The following is a 15,263-nucleotide window of genomic DNA, read 5'->3' on the forward strand; positions in this document are numbered from 1 at the left end:
TGAAAACAGGTGCAGAATAGTGCATCATGGGCCCCATTGCAAAATTTGGGTAAGGGTCCAGAGATACCGATCTAGCCACCCAGATCCCTGCTCTGCTTTCAAAACTATTAAAGTATTTTTATTGCTTACCAAATAAACATTGATCAATTCGATTATTGTGGTTCCAAAGCACAAAGATATTTAATTGCATAATATAGTAGGATTTACAGCAAGCCATTATTACGCATAAAAGATATTACAATAAAGCAGGAAAGTAAAGTACTAGCAGACTATTCACATTAGAGACCTATTCCCTTCCATTAAGACAAACATAAATTTGTATATATTGGTACAGCCAAATTCCTATTGACATTCCTGCTGTTTGGTGGAACCATTGTGTATCATACAGGAAACTTTCACATAATTTTAATTGCCCATCCTTACCACTAAAACTATCACTATGCATGATTTGAATATATAGGTTTATTATGTACAACTATATTAGCCAATCTATCTACTAGAATGTGTTTATTAATTTATAGTATGTTCAGGATGATGTATGTGATAAATGTTTCTTGCTTTGGGATGGTGATAGAAACAAGTTGGATGTGTGAACTATATTTCATAGTGAACTGCATTTGATAGCACAATTTTCCCACATAAGTGTGATAGGAGCCTCACATACCTACTTTGTGCTGTTGGAGCACCCTGCTCCTTCCACTATACAACTCTTTCTGTCCCTTCTTGGTTACCTATACCCTCAACTCATTGCATCACACTGCCTCCCACAAGATCAGTACACTCTCTCCAGCTGCTGAGAACATTCTGATGATCTGATTGGCTACAGGATATTCCATCCCTGCCCACTTAACAACTGAGGACACCCTGGCTAAGCAGGAGAATATAAGAAGGTTTTCAGACCTTAGTCAGATACACTGTAAGCAAAGGCACAACAGGACATCGACGGGCCCATAAGCAAACTTGGGGTAGGGCTCGATGATGCCATTCCACCATTCCTTGGCCTACCATCTGTTCTTCTGAGCATGCATTGGGCCTCAAGACGTTGGAGTGGTATTGCAGGGCCCTGCTCATCTCGGGGCACTGTAGCACCCTAGCAGCCAGACCTTATGCAGTGATGGTAGTTCAGCCACTGTCTGTAAATTAGGAAGTGTCTTAATAGGACTGTTGACGGGTGGCTGTACATTTTATTATTATTATGCTTGATTTATACACTGCCAACATATTATGCAGCACTTTCCAATCAGAGAAATGTTTATTCATGTACATCACATTTATTCATGTAGATGAGGAGGAGCTTACCTTATAATTCTCTACTACAGGCACACATAGACACAAACACTAAGGTGCCTTTGTCGGTGAGAATTATTCTAAACATAAACATATTAACATAAACCAGTATGTTTTTGGAACCTGAGTGGAAACTGAAGCACAGGGTGGGAGAACATGCAAACTCCATGCAAATAGCATCCTGGATGGAATTGAACCCAAGGCCCCAGCACTGCAATGCTAACTACTTTGCCACCATGCCATATCTTTACTGCCTGTCAGGAGCCGCGACTCCCCGCCCCAGGTCTCTGGCGTCCCGGCCGTCACTATGACGACTGGGACGTCACTTCTGGTCTCCGCGTCGGGACGCCTGCACCTACCTGCTGCTGCGCCCGGCCAGCTGTCAAACAGCCAGGCGCGTGCACGCAGGACTACTAAGACTCAGCCAATGGTGGCTGATTAGGGTAGAACTCTGCTGGTCTCTCTCTTCCTTTTACTGGCTGCATGCCAGTAATTAATTATGCAGCACTTGATGGGCTTTGCCCTGATTGGCCCTTTGCATTATTTAAGGCAGTGAGTACTGAGCCTCACTGACGGTTATAGCATTCTGTTCTCAGTATTGCTTCCTGCTTCTGTGCTGTGTTGGTGTTTAACCTTAGATTGTTCTCCCATGTATGACCTCTGCCCGTTCCCGGACTCTGAACCATTGTCTGTGACCCTGACCTTCTGCCTGTACCCGGACACTGAACCATTGCCTGTGACCCTGACCCTGCTTGTGCCTTACGCCTCCAGCGGTGCTCTGTCCAGTCCGCAGATCTCTGGCCTGTCTCTACTCCATAGATTATGTCCTGTACCTGTGTGCTGCCATGTGAAAACAAACTTGTACTACACTGAGTGTAAGTCCTGGGAGCATCTGAGTACCTGTGAGCATAACTAGTCTCTACGGGAAAGGCGGCTGCTATAGGTGAAGTTCTACAAGTTTATGCTGGTTGCCATAACACTGTCACGCTCGATGTGGATAGATTGGCTGTTTAAACAAAGTTAACATGCTTCATCAAAGCTATCCTGCTATTGTGCCAGAAGACAACCGAATAAGATTTGAACAGATGATTAAATTCTGCTCTTTATGTGAATTTAACCGATTTTTACGTCCTGTGATGATTGTAGTTTTACGAAACAATAACAATGCAGAGTCATTGAAGAGACTTAATAAATTATAGAGAAGTGGAAAAAAATATCTGTATCTGTGCTCCATCCACAACACTAATCTCCCGCCTTGTGGAAATGCCTTGTGGCCTTGAGAGATTGATAAGTGTGGCCAGGATGGGTTAGTGAACTATCCAAAGCAGTGCTTAGTGAACTAGGACAGAAATCCACCACTGACTATATGTTCACAAGACTGGACAGGTCACTACCTCCCGAAGATTAGCACACTCACCTCTTCAAATACTCAGTACCACTGTGAACATTCTGATGAACTGATTGGCTTCAAGTTGTCCTGTGCCCACTGAACAACTTGGGACATCCTGACAACAGGACAACAGGACGTGAAAGTGATACCAAAAAGGTATTCTGATTCAAGTGAAATGCAAAATTTCGCCCAGTACAGGAAGCCGAGAGAAGCTGGGATTCCTTAGTAAACAAAGAGCAGGGATCTAATTCAATCTCTCCAAGCCTCAAAACTTGCAATCACACCCTGTCTACAATATGTAGGTTTCTACCAGCATATTATAAGTAGAGATGCTCACTGACCCCCGTGAACTGGTTTTGGTTTTGGATCTGGATTAGCTTTGTGTTTTGGTTTTGGTAAAACCACCCTTGTGTGTTTTGGTTTTGGATTTTTAGGAAAAATCATAAAATATGCTAAAATCACATATTTTTGCTCTTTTTTGTTCCTACATTATTATTAACCTCAATAACACTAATTTCAAGTTATTTGCAGTCAATTTTGATCGCCTAACAGGTCACAATATTATTTACATACACTTTCGGACAAATACTGCAGCGACCTGGCTGGATGGTAAGCGACAGAGCAATGACACAAACACACGGACGGCAGTTCCTAGCAATTTTCCTCCAATATTTGATGGCATAAAATAAAAAATACAAAAACACAACATAGTGTAATACAGTCACAAAAGCTGAGGTTGTATAGTACACATTCACTGTACAACCTCAGCTTTTGTGACTGTATTACACTATGTTGTGTTTTTGTATTTTTTATATTATGCCATCAAATATTGGAGGAAAATTCTGAATGAAAAGATCTTCACATCTTCAAATTTAAGTATACTTTTTTATTCACTTATGAATATTTGTACCACTTATATTACTGGAGGAAATGCCACTTTTCCCTATGTGATCACTACCACAGCGCTGTAACATTCCTATTTTTTTATTTATTCAGATAAAATAAACTGTTTATGTTTTCTGAAGGTCATACTTGCAGTAATGAATTTGAATGAGGAAGGTTTGGGCCCCATTACAGCAATGGACCCAAACTCCCCCCATTATAATCTGACCCTGGCAGCTATTACTTTACTGAGAAATGCCATTGAGACTATTATTATTATTATTATCATTTATTTGTCAGGCGCCACAAGGTTTCCGCAGCGCCTTACATAATACAAACAGTAGACCATACAGGGTGAAACATTAATGAACAATAAACACAAAGTATCAATGCTTCAGAAACTCCGGGCAGATATATGGAGTAAATACGGAGCAGAAGAGTAGGTATGGAGACAGGAGGGGAGAGGGGCCCTGCTCATGCGAGCTCACATCCTAAGGGAAGGTGGACAAAACAGGCACGAAAGGGAGGCAGTGATGCGAGGGAGAAAAGGGACCAGGGGAGAGGGGGGAGAACAGCAGAGTAGATGAGGGGTTAAGTGGATGGTTGGAAAGCTTTCAGGAACAGGTGAGTTTTGAGTGCCCGTTTGAAGGAGCACAGATTGGGAGCGAGACGGATGGAGCGAGGGAGGTCATTCCAGTGCAGGGGAGCAGCTCGGGAGAAGTCTTGGATTCTGGAGTGGGACGAGGTAATCAGAGTGGAGGAGAGGTGACGGTCGTTTGCCGAGCGCAGGGAGCGGGCAGGAGTGTGAATGGTGAGGAGGTTAGAGATGTAGGGGGCAGTAGACTGGGAGAGAGCTTTGTAAGTGGCATTAAGGAGTTTAAAGAGGATTCTGTATGGGAAAGGGAGCCAGTGTAGGGCATGGTAGAGAGGGGAGGCAGAGGAGGAGCGGCGTGAGAGAAAGATGAGTCTAGCAGCAGCATTAAGTACAGATTGGAGGGTTGCGAGATGGGAGAGGGGGAGGCCAGTGAGGAGAAGGTTGCAGTAGTCAAGGCGGGAAATGATGAGTGCGTGGATGATGGTTTTGGTGGCGTCTTGTGAGAGGAAGGGTCAGATGCGGGAATTCTAGGAATAAAATAATGCAAACTACCGCACATTTCCAGCTATAATAAACATAGATGCCACAATACTTTGTTGGCCACCAGTGAAAAATGATACAAGGGGCAAAGCCATAGCTACCAATTAGATTCAGTCACTTTTTATGCTCCTCTGGTTACTATGAGCAACACTACCTTTTTCCTTTGCACCAGTATTAATAAATCTTCCACTTCCCAAGGTGTTGACTCATTAATAAGTATGTTGGAGAGTCCCTGCTATGGAAAGGAATCATTTCTTATCTACTATGATTTCAGAACCTACGAGTGTATTCCAGAGAACATGCCACGCGTTGATTCCAGGTCACCTAATGAATGTATCTGTCACATTAAAGTTGATTTTTTCGTGGCCTCTGATGTGTACAACATTCTGGTCAAGTCACATGGGACATCTGTTCAAAACATCACTGTGGTGCCACCGAAAAAAGGTAAAGCTGATAACTTGTTCTACTAGTCTTTTACACTCTACACTCAATGCTTGATTTGGCCCATGTGTGAAGTTGGATCACTCTCCTTTTAACCCAGTCTCTTGTTTTTCTTTAATGACCACCCCTGGCTTTATCTATTCATCATTTATCGGGCCTTGGTCTGTTCTGCTGTCATGACCATTCCACTACTAAATGGCCATTAACATCCACCATACTTGCCCACCTTTGAACAGTTAATTCCGGGAGACCCCAGGCAGGGGGCGTGGTAGGAGGACAGGAGGGGGCGGGGCACGGTCAATCGCGCCATTTTGGCCCCACCCCGGCGACAAAAACATCATTTTGTTATGGGCGGGGCCAAAATTACGCGTTTCACCGCAAATCACATAATTTTGGCCATCAAATAGCAGTATGCGGGATACTTGCCTGCTCTCCCAGGAGTCTGTTAGACCTACCCGGATTTCGGGAGTCTCCTAGACATTCTGGGAGAGTTGGCAAGTATGACAGGTGGATACCTGTGTAGGGATATACAGGACATTTAGGAATTAAAATGGGCAAACAATGTAGGGTAGGCAACTAATCTGCTGTAAGACTGCTGTAAGACTGCATTATCAGTGAGGTCCAGAACAGTAAACTACCCCAGTGATAGGTTATATAATCAATGATTATGCACTGCTGAGCGCAATAAATGCAGGACTGAAGCATCCCTCGTCCCTCTTTCAGGGTGCAAACTCTCCTCTGTAAAAATTGCAATCTTTTTGAGAAACAAGATATTTTTATCCCAGAACATATGTGTTATAAGAAGGGGTTAATTATGTTTAAGTTCACCTGTGTGCTGATCTCTTATAAGAAAGGTGTGTCTGTAAAAATTTTGAGAGGATTTGGGAACTAACTTGTGATTTTTGTTTGTGACTGGTGTTGGTAGTATATACTATGTTGTTTGACTGCACACAGCCCAGAAAAGCACTGTGAACTTTACTTTGATGCAAAGAAAGGCCAGCCAGACTGGGTGTAGGCCATACTTGCCTACCTTCAGTAGGCGATGTCCGGGAGAGGGGCGCCTTGAATCGTGTCATTTTGGCCCCGCCTCCATGAGTAAAATGACGTTTTGTCGCGGGTAATCGCGCCATTTCACAAAGGGATTTGCGGGATGCCAGAGAAATGCCAGCTCTCCCGGGAGTCCGAGAGACTGACCCGAATTTCAGGAGTCCGGGAGAGGGGCGTGCCTAGAGGGCGGGAGGGGGCGGGGCGCCTTGAATCATGTCATTTTGGCCCCGCCTCCACGAGTAAAATGACGTTTTGTCGCTGGGAATCGCGTCATTTCACCAAGGGATTTGCGGGATGCGAGAGAAATGCCAGCTCTCCCAGGAGTCTGAGAGACTGACCTGAATTCTGAGTCCGGGAGAGTTGGCAAGTATGGTGTAGGCCACCCATATAAAAAGACATTTTGCCTTCATGTTGTAGAATGTTCAGCAGTATAAATGTTTCTGGCTATTTTCCAGTGTGAGGTTGTAGCTGTAACAACATGAATTTTTTTGTCTGAATTATACAGTTAAACCAAAACCTCCAGCAAATGTTACTATTGAACACGGTGATGATGAGACTGCAATATTTCGCTGGGACAGCAGGTACACAGAAGAGGACTACTTGTTCCAAAAGCTATTTTTTGCAGTCCAAATTAGCAGCAAGCAAGAACCAGAAGAGGTAACACTCAATTACCCTGTTCTGCCTGTAAAAGGTCCTCAACTCCTGCAAATGTCAGAAAATTGGATATAGGCCATAAAAGTTATAAAAATGTGATTGATTTTATTAAACAGGGTAGCCCTTGCATTTCAGCAGTTTCTTGCCAGGAGATGAGAGTGTAAGAATATTTCTCACTGTAGCACTTAAAGGAGGAAACCATTGGTTTATGGTGTCAATGGAATATATAAATAAATGTTAATAATACTTTTAAAGTATTAATACTAACAATAGTATTAAAATATTAATAATAAGAAGGTTACAAATGTGTAGATAAAACTAGATAATAAATGAAATAATACTAATGAGATGATCAATCTGTGTCTGTAGTGGTCCATGTCTGAGACATGGAACATAGAGACTTTAATGGCATTCGGTGGATTAAATGAGAAAAACAGTTCTGAATTTCTAAATAGATGAATTGCCCGATGATGGTTGGATATAGCAGATTAGAAGTCACTGCAAGGCCTTATCACAATGCTCAATTAATGTCACAGATCTTGACCTAGTATTGTTAGGTTTTCATCTGCAATGCATTCTGCTTTTTACTCAAACCTGATATGCAGTTCAGGTGTGTCTCCCTCTGAGTCTAGGGCTGCACTTTATAAGTTCTAATCTGTCCTGTGCTCATTGCCAGTGATAGTGTTACACAATAGCTTCTGGGTTCCTAAATCTGTGTTCTTCTGACCTTGCATCAGTACTTCCTGTCTCTGCATTTGTCTGTGTTCTGGCTCCCGAATACCTGACTTTGCATCCTATAGTCTGCTGGTTCCTGGTTCTGCTTTCATTTATCACCTGGCTCCTGATATCTGGCTTTGCATCTACATGCTATTCATATAGCTTTACACAGTATCTCATGCATGGACTACAGTAATTATCATTTGCTCACTCTGCAGGGCTTCGCTGTGAGCGTGGGACTGTTATATTGCATTGCTTTAAAAACTGTGAGAATCTACACTAGCATTGCCTCAGAGACTCTGTGTTATGTTCCTGCATTGACTGTGACTCTTTTCTGCATTACCTCAGAGGATGTGGTATCACCTACATACCTCTTGATTACTGCCAAACTCAATGTGCTTGAGCTCTGTCCATCATTATAAGCGCTGTACTGCAATAAACTCCATATTGTTTTTACTACAATATCACCTTGAAATCCCTGTAATTTGCTAACAAATATGCCACGAGTAAATGGCACTTTCTAACCTGGAACAGGGAACTCACAAGTCACGGCTTGCAGGCTAGTCTCACTAGGTGTCTGCTGAGAGAAGAATGGTCAGGGTAGGTAGCTCATTTCAAATAAGCCTGATCAGTACAGAGTAATTCAGTATCAGGTAAAGGAGTTCAGAAAACTAAGACACTGAAACAGTTGTCCGGGAAGCCCTGAGAGAAACAGAAGAGTTATAAATGCTCACTATCCCCTTGAATGGTCACAAGAACTGCAGTGCAAATGATCTAACAATTAGGTTCTATGAAACATAAGCAAAAACAGAGCAGAAGGTAATCAAAAGACTCCATGGCTGAGAGTAAAGGACAGTGTCTATTAGATAATAGTCTACGTCTCATTCCTCGGGTCATTAAGTTGTCCATATATACAGTACAAGTTAAGGCAGACCCTGACCTCTGGTGACTTAACAATGCAGACCTCAATAGGGTACTTACTGATCCTGTGCCCTGCGTTGTCTCTCTGCGGCAAACTGGAGAAGTGCCACAAAGCTGTCATATCCTCTAAACAGCTCACTGTACCAATTGGCGTATATTGAGAGACTTACGCTTTTCATTGAGTACTCTGATTGGTGAATGTGCCAGTGCTTTTCCCAATCAGATTGCTGGGATGACAGCTTTAAAGCATAGCAGCAGGTTTAATCCCATCACTACCTTATACTAACCTGATGTCAAATGTGGACTGATGTGTTAGTTGACTCTTTGTTGTACTTCACATAAACTTAAAAACCACCAGTCACCATTAATAATAATTTTGGAACTTTAGGACAAGAATGATGCATCTCAGACCAGTTTTCATTAGCAAAAAGAATCATACAGAACCTACATGGTGATCGGTGTAATAATCATTAGTTATAGTGTTTCTACTATGTTGTGAAACAGTTATTAATTCTTTTGATTGACTTTCACAGGTGAAAACTACTACACTGCACCAAGTGGAATCCCACTACATAATCAAAAACAGACTTCTGAGACGAGGACACGACTATATTATGAAGGTCAAATCAAAGCCAAACAGTATTGCCTATGATGGGACCTGGAGTGAATGGAGTCCGAGTGCTGAGTGGCACAATGGTAAGAGTCCAAAGATACTCTTCTTTGCAGATCCCTTATTACGGTTCATGATTCCACAGAAGAAGCACATATGTAGGACAGAACAACATCAGGGGGTAAATGTATCAAGCTGAGAGTTTTCCGGCGGGTTTGAAAAGTGGAGATGTTGCCTATAGCAACCACTCAGATTCTAGCTGTCATTTTGTTGAATGTGCTAAATAAATGACAGCTAGAATCTGATTGGTTTTTCAAACCCGCCGGAAAACTCTCAGCTTGATACATTTACCCCCAGATGTGCATAGTGTTAATGAGCCACTTGAGATAAAATTCATAAACATTATAGTACAGTCCAGTAATGTCCGCTAAGTTTGTATTTAATATACTCAAATTAGACAAAAATGAGCAGGACATATAGACTTACTTTTTCTTTCATGTGCCTGGTATTCTAGCACATACAATGCTACTGTGTGTTGTGCCTGATCCTCAATGTACATAGTCTTATTTTCCAAGTTCTATTTCTTATTTATTTTTTTATTTTTATTTAAGCCCGAGGTGCGTGTTACAAATCACCCCCTGCAGTCTGTGACTGTGTTGGGGCTTGGGTCTTTGGACTCTTCCCAAAAGGGCCCCGTTCCTCCCCATCCCTCAGAAAACAGAATGCCCCAGAGATCTTCGGGCCCTCCTTCATCAAAACTAGGGAGAGCCTCTTTACATCTCCGACCTCCGGAGCCAAAAGGCCTTTAGGAGGCAAGGGTCTTCAGGACCACCCCTGCCACAAGGCTCAGGTGGTCCCCTTTACCCCAAGGTCGTCCGAAGCTTCCCCCAGGGGACTGGTTCTTTAGTATCCCCCAATGAAGAGAGCCTCAGATAACTTCGGGAGAGAGGGTCGCCCATAAGGATCTATACCCAAACCCCATCCAAAACGTGCCAGTCAAGAATCAAAAAAGAAAGACACATAAAAAGTGCTTGTGACAAGTGCTATGTGTTAAGAAATAAATTAATAAGTGCCGACAAGCCCCAGCCTAATGGCCGGTGGGTTTTATTGATACATAGCAAAACCGCACACACGAGGTGGAGTATACAGTGAGACCTAATTCCGTTTGTTGTCAAACAGAGAACCACAGTACAAAGTGAGTCAAGGAGAATGATTCCCATGTCAGCCATAGGCATCCAAAGCCTGCTGGAAGTATTCACACCTTCAACTATCTACATACAATGGTCATCCAGAGATGAATAGGGATCTTTATGCCCCAGCCTCTACCATCAACTGCCCATTTAATACTTTTTCATTTTCTCAAAAACAGAAGCATTTCCATCTTCATATTAAATGATATTTCAAACAAGTGTCTATCATTACATTTAATAGCCCAAGCACATTAATTTGCTAGCACAACATGGTAACTATAAGGTTCAGTATACAAAATACAGCAATGCCTGGTCTGTGGGAAATTTAGTTTACTTTTGCTCCTCTGGGTATCAGACACATAATTTTTTTTTCTAGCAAAAACACTGCTGTATATGCTTAAAAAGGTGAACTTCACATGACATCTTACACAACTAAGTTTCCTGTGATATTGCCATTGTTGTTTCAGTCTGCAGATAAGCTAGAGACTGTGACTGCCTGCACTGTCCAACTACTGCTATGTATCTCTGCTGCTGATGCCCCCACTGCGTGCTGATGCTGAGCATTCACTCGAATGCCAGTACCACTGTTCACCTGCCAGCACAGACAACTTATTGACTTGACTGGCGCAAACACTAGTGTATACCATACTTGCCAACTTTTCCCTGTTGGCTTCAGGGAGATCCCGGGGGAGGTGGGCGTGCGGGGGCAGGGCTTGACGAATCCCATAATTCTGGCCCCGCCTCTAAACGATTGTCACAATTTTGGCCAATTACAGCATGGGGTGGGGCTAAGATGATGAGATATTTGCATCATTAAGCCCCACCCCTGCCACTTATCTATTGCGGGGGCGAGTACCGGGAAGTTGCCCTGCTCTCCCAGGAACCCGGGAGGTCTCCCAGAAATGCGGAAGTCTCCCGGACATTCTTAGAGAGTAGGCAACTATGCGTTCAAGAAGAGCAGCTAATGAATTTCTACTGAAGACTGAAGTGTCTTTTACATTTCTGTCTCCATTACTGAAGTCATGTTGTCTTACCTGTCAGTCTTTGATTAAATCTTGGTCTCCATGAAAATGGCCATCTCCATAGGCATCAATACATGGACATAGGACACAATTTCTGAACTGTGTCATCATGCTACAGATGGTCGAAGCCAACCACGTCTTGTACTGGCTCAGCATCAGGGAGAATGCCAGACTCTTCAGGGAGTGAGGGAGATCATTCCTATTACAGGGAGTCTCCCTGACATTCAGGGAGAGTTGGCAAGTATGGTGTATACTGATGCTGAGCTCCTCTTCAGCCACTTTGATGCCAGTGCCAATGTTCAACTGGCCACCCAACACCACTCATTGACGTCACTAAGTGCCACACAGCATTTGCCACACAAAATATCTGACCCTAAAACAAGTTCAAACAAAGTTCCACAACCAGCCGCACACACAAGCTCCTCTTCAGTCACTCTGGTGCCAGTTCTACTGTTCAGCAGAGAGTGGGAAACTGAACCCCTCCCTCCACCCAGTCTGGGTGAGTCCAAGGTCCAAGGTGTGCATGAGCAGGGAGCGGTGGTGGCCATTTTTGTGTTACTTACATTAAAAAAATAACTTTTTAATAAAACTGAATGTTTCCCGTTTTTAAGGGTAGCGTCCTAGTTGTCCCAAAAGAGATCAAATTTTTCGGAAATCAGGGAAAAAAGCGGCAAGTGGAAACTTTGCAGGGAAGAGACATATAATGCAAACCATCATTGTATATGTAGTTGTTTGGCACACTCATTGTCACTGGGATATAAGAAGTGCCTGCAAAAATTATTTCTAAGGTCAGAACAAAAAGCAAAAACATATTTACTGGGTGTTAGGTCTCCTGCAGGACAGCAGATGAATCCCTAGAACCAATAAAGTATACAAGAGGTCTTCATCTATAGTAGTGTTTCCCTAACCCAGGGGTCTTGAGGACTGGGTTTGAGAAACACTGCCAAGCTGTCAAGTATTTGTGTGCTATATGAAAAAGCAGACAGTATTTTCCTTACATGCAAAATAATAAACTAGCACCCCTTGTCCAGGAGCAAATGTACTCCTTTTTTTGGTTTTGCTCTCCTTAATGAATCAGGCCCAACGTGTTCATCTAGATAGCAAGCCACCTTTCCCGTAGAGTGCAATATAGATGCCCCCAGGACTAGGGGTGGTGATAGTAGGCATCTATCTTGAGAGGCAGGTAGTGAGGAGTACAGAGACTGGGAGTGCAATGCCATTTGAACTAATGGGAGCCAATCAGAGCGCTCCATCAGGAGCGAGTCCCCACGGGCTATTGCTGCAATTGTAGTCCATGTGACCACCAATATCAGATACAATATAGTCTGCCTTACACATTAACTTTCTTTAATCATATTTACTGATGCAAATGTTTTGAGTTCTGCAGAGCTGGTGGATTACACCTTCAGGCAAATTAAATGTATTGGTTTGTGCATGCCATCGTGCAACTTTTACCTTGACATTGCTTTAGCGTTCTGTCTTACTACTGTGTTGTTCATCAGTGTCTTTATATCTACCAGTTATTTATTTTTGTTGGTTCTGAGTAAAAGCAATGCATTTAGTAAGATAAGTAACCACAATGCAAATTCCTACACTGGCCTCCCATTACATCCAGAATTCAATTCAAGTTACTCACCCTTACCTTTAAAGACCTCACCAAATTCACCTTTATACATGTCTGGCCTGATTACATGATACATTCCTTCTTGCTCACTTAGATCTGCCTCTGAACTGCACCTCCTCTCTGATAACCATCTCTCACTCCTGCCTCAAAGACTTCTCCCGTGCTGCTCCCTACTTAAAGAACTCCCCATCCTGCCTGACCAGAATATCTCACTATCTTCAATCTTCCAAGGACTCTTTCAAAACCCACCTTTCCACTAAAGTCTATACTAACCCCACCTGATACTGCTCCCTCTGAATATTCTGCCAACTACTCTCCCATCTCCAGAGTTCCACTACCTTCTATTGTCTCATATCTGTTTGCCTCTAGACTGAACAGTGCACTCTATAACGTCTCAACTTCTATAACTGTCTGCATCTTTTTGTAAACCTCATATGTGCTTGTTTTATTCTTATGTGTGATTTGAATTTTGTATAATTTATCATTCTGACTGTCCGGCAATGCAGAGTTTCATGGCACCTTACAAGTAAACGATGATGATAATGATTAATTGAGTAACATATGCAGAAGGCATATACAACCCATTAAGTTAGTTATCTGGAGGGGAAAATTCCTTTCCATATATTAAATGAATGTAATGCCAACATGTTTTCTTTCCATTTTATTTTAAACAAGTCAGTATGGTTATAGTATACACTTTTCAGATGTTACGCAAATGTCACAATATTTTGTCTATAATAATAATCATTATTAACTGCATGTATTATTATACACTCAGTGAAATATGAAAATGATATATATGTGTTTGTCTACAGACTACAATCTCCTTCCTCATGATATAATGGCAATAATTGTCCCAGCGTCTGGGCCAGTGATCTTTATTTGCATTTTGTTGTGCTCTGCTTGTGTCTCTTTGTAAGTACAATAATTATTTGTTACTATTATATACATTTAGCTTATATTTTGTGCACAACATTTTTTTCATTTTTAATAATATTTATATTTACATACTGCCATATTAAAAAATGAATACTATAATTGAAATTGATTTTTAATGTATACAAATAAACCTAATATAACATTGCAAAATTATTTAATTAAAAATACTCAGCTTAAATTGCATGTATCTGTTTATGATTCTCCTGTCTTCTGTGAATCTGCTTTCATAATCTGCAGATGTCATGTGACAGTAGATTGTAATTAATGTCAATAAAGATAGTAAGGGGTAGATTTACTAAAAATTCTAAAAAGGAAAAGTGGAGGTTTTGCCCATAGCTACCAATCATATTCTAGCTATCATTTTCATGAATGTACTAGATAAATGGTAGCTAGAATCTGATTGGTTGCTATGGATATCACTTCAACATTTCCTTTTTAGAATGTTTAGTAAATCTACCCCTAAGTCTGAGATGCTCTATATCAGTGAGAGGTGGCTCAAAAGCAGAGTCACACTATAGCTGGAGAGCTACATGTTGCTTATATCTGGACCCAAAATTAGCACAATACATAAATAAAATTAATTGGATCATTGTTGGGCAGGTTGGAAAATGCAATGGGAAGATGATAGTTATAAGCTTTGTGTGCAGTAATCCTTTGAGCCTGCTAACACCTGAAGATGGACCTTTCCTGGCCGCTCAGCCCAAGTACTAAATGACTGGCTTCTCGCTAAGTTTGGCCACACAGATGTACTTGGCCCAAGTGCTAGTGTCATACGGTGTGTGGACATTAATCATAATATAACAAATAAGCAAATTTTTCGAATGAACTCATTTGCAATTGTTCAATTTCAACCAGAGACTTCTCTGTGTGCAATTTGTATGTTATCCCCAATGGTTTCGTGGGTTTTCTCTGGGGGCTCCGCTTTCCTCCCATGGTCCAAAAACATAGAGGTAGGTTAATTATCTGCCCTAAAAACTGGACCCTAGTGTGTGTGTTTGTGTGGTAGATAAATAAGACTGTGAGCTCCAAGGAGTCAGAGCCTGATGTGCATGATTAAATATTCTCTGTTCAGTGCTGTGTAATATGGTGGCTCTATACATGTAACCCCTTGTCACTGTGCGTGGTCCTTGGGGTGCATAGGTGGGTAATGTGCTTTCTCACCTGCGCTATTCTCTGCCCTGGCTAGCTCTTGGGTGTGGTCCTAAGTGACCAGAGGGTGCCCGCACATGCAGGGTTTACAGCAATGTCTGTTAAATGTGGACAGAGGTGTTGTTGCATAGTGCAGTGCTATAGAGTTCACAGTAACTTGGGCGCCAGGTCATCTCTCTAGTGCAAAATAGAAATGTTTTATTTACACTCCTTCACTCCAGTACATTCTTAAACAGTTGCAATAATAAATCAAAT

The 15,263-nt window shown here is 42.1% G+C and overlaps 1 protein-coding gene across 2 annotated transcripts in view; it reads left to right on the forward strand.

Annotated features, from left to right (window-relative positions):
* LOC142097601 (uncharacterized) overlaps window positions 1-15,263 on the forward strand; it is a 43,923-nt gene that overhangs the window by 22,698 nt on the left and 5,962 nt on the right. For both annotated transcript variants that reach the window (XM_075179589.1, XM_075179588.1), the window contains exons 3-6: window positions 4,969-5,138; window positions 6,688-6,839; window positions 9,008-9,170; window positions 13,736-13,835. In XM_075179589.1, coding sequence (XP_075035690.1) covers window positions 4,969-5,138; window positions 6,688-6,839; window positions 9,008-9,170; window positions 13,736-13,835 — 585 coding nt within the window. The remainder of the gene's footprint in view (window positions 1-4,968; window positions 5,139-6,687; window positions 6,840-9,007; window positions 9,171-13,735; window positions 13,836-15,263) is intronic.

This window comes from Mixophyes fleayi, chromosome 7, assembly GCF_038048845.1.
Source record: "Mixophyes fleayi isolate aMixFle1 chromosome 7, aMixFle1.hap1, whole genome shotgun sequence".
Lineage (NCBI taxonomy): Eukaryota > Metazoa > Chordata > Amphibia > Anura > Limnodynastidae > Mixophyes > Mixophyes fleayi.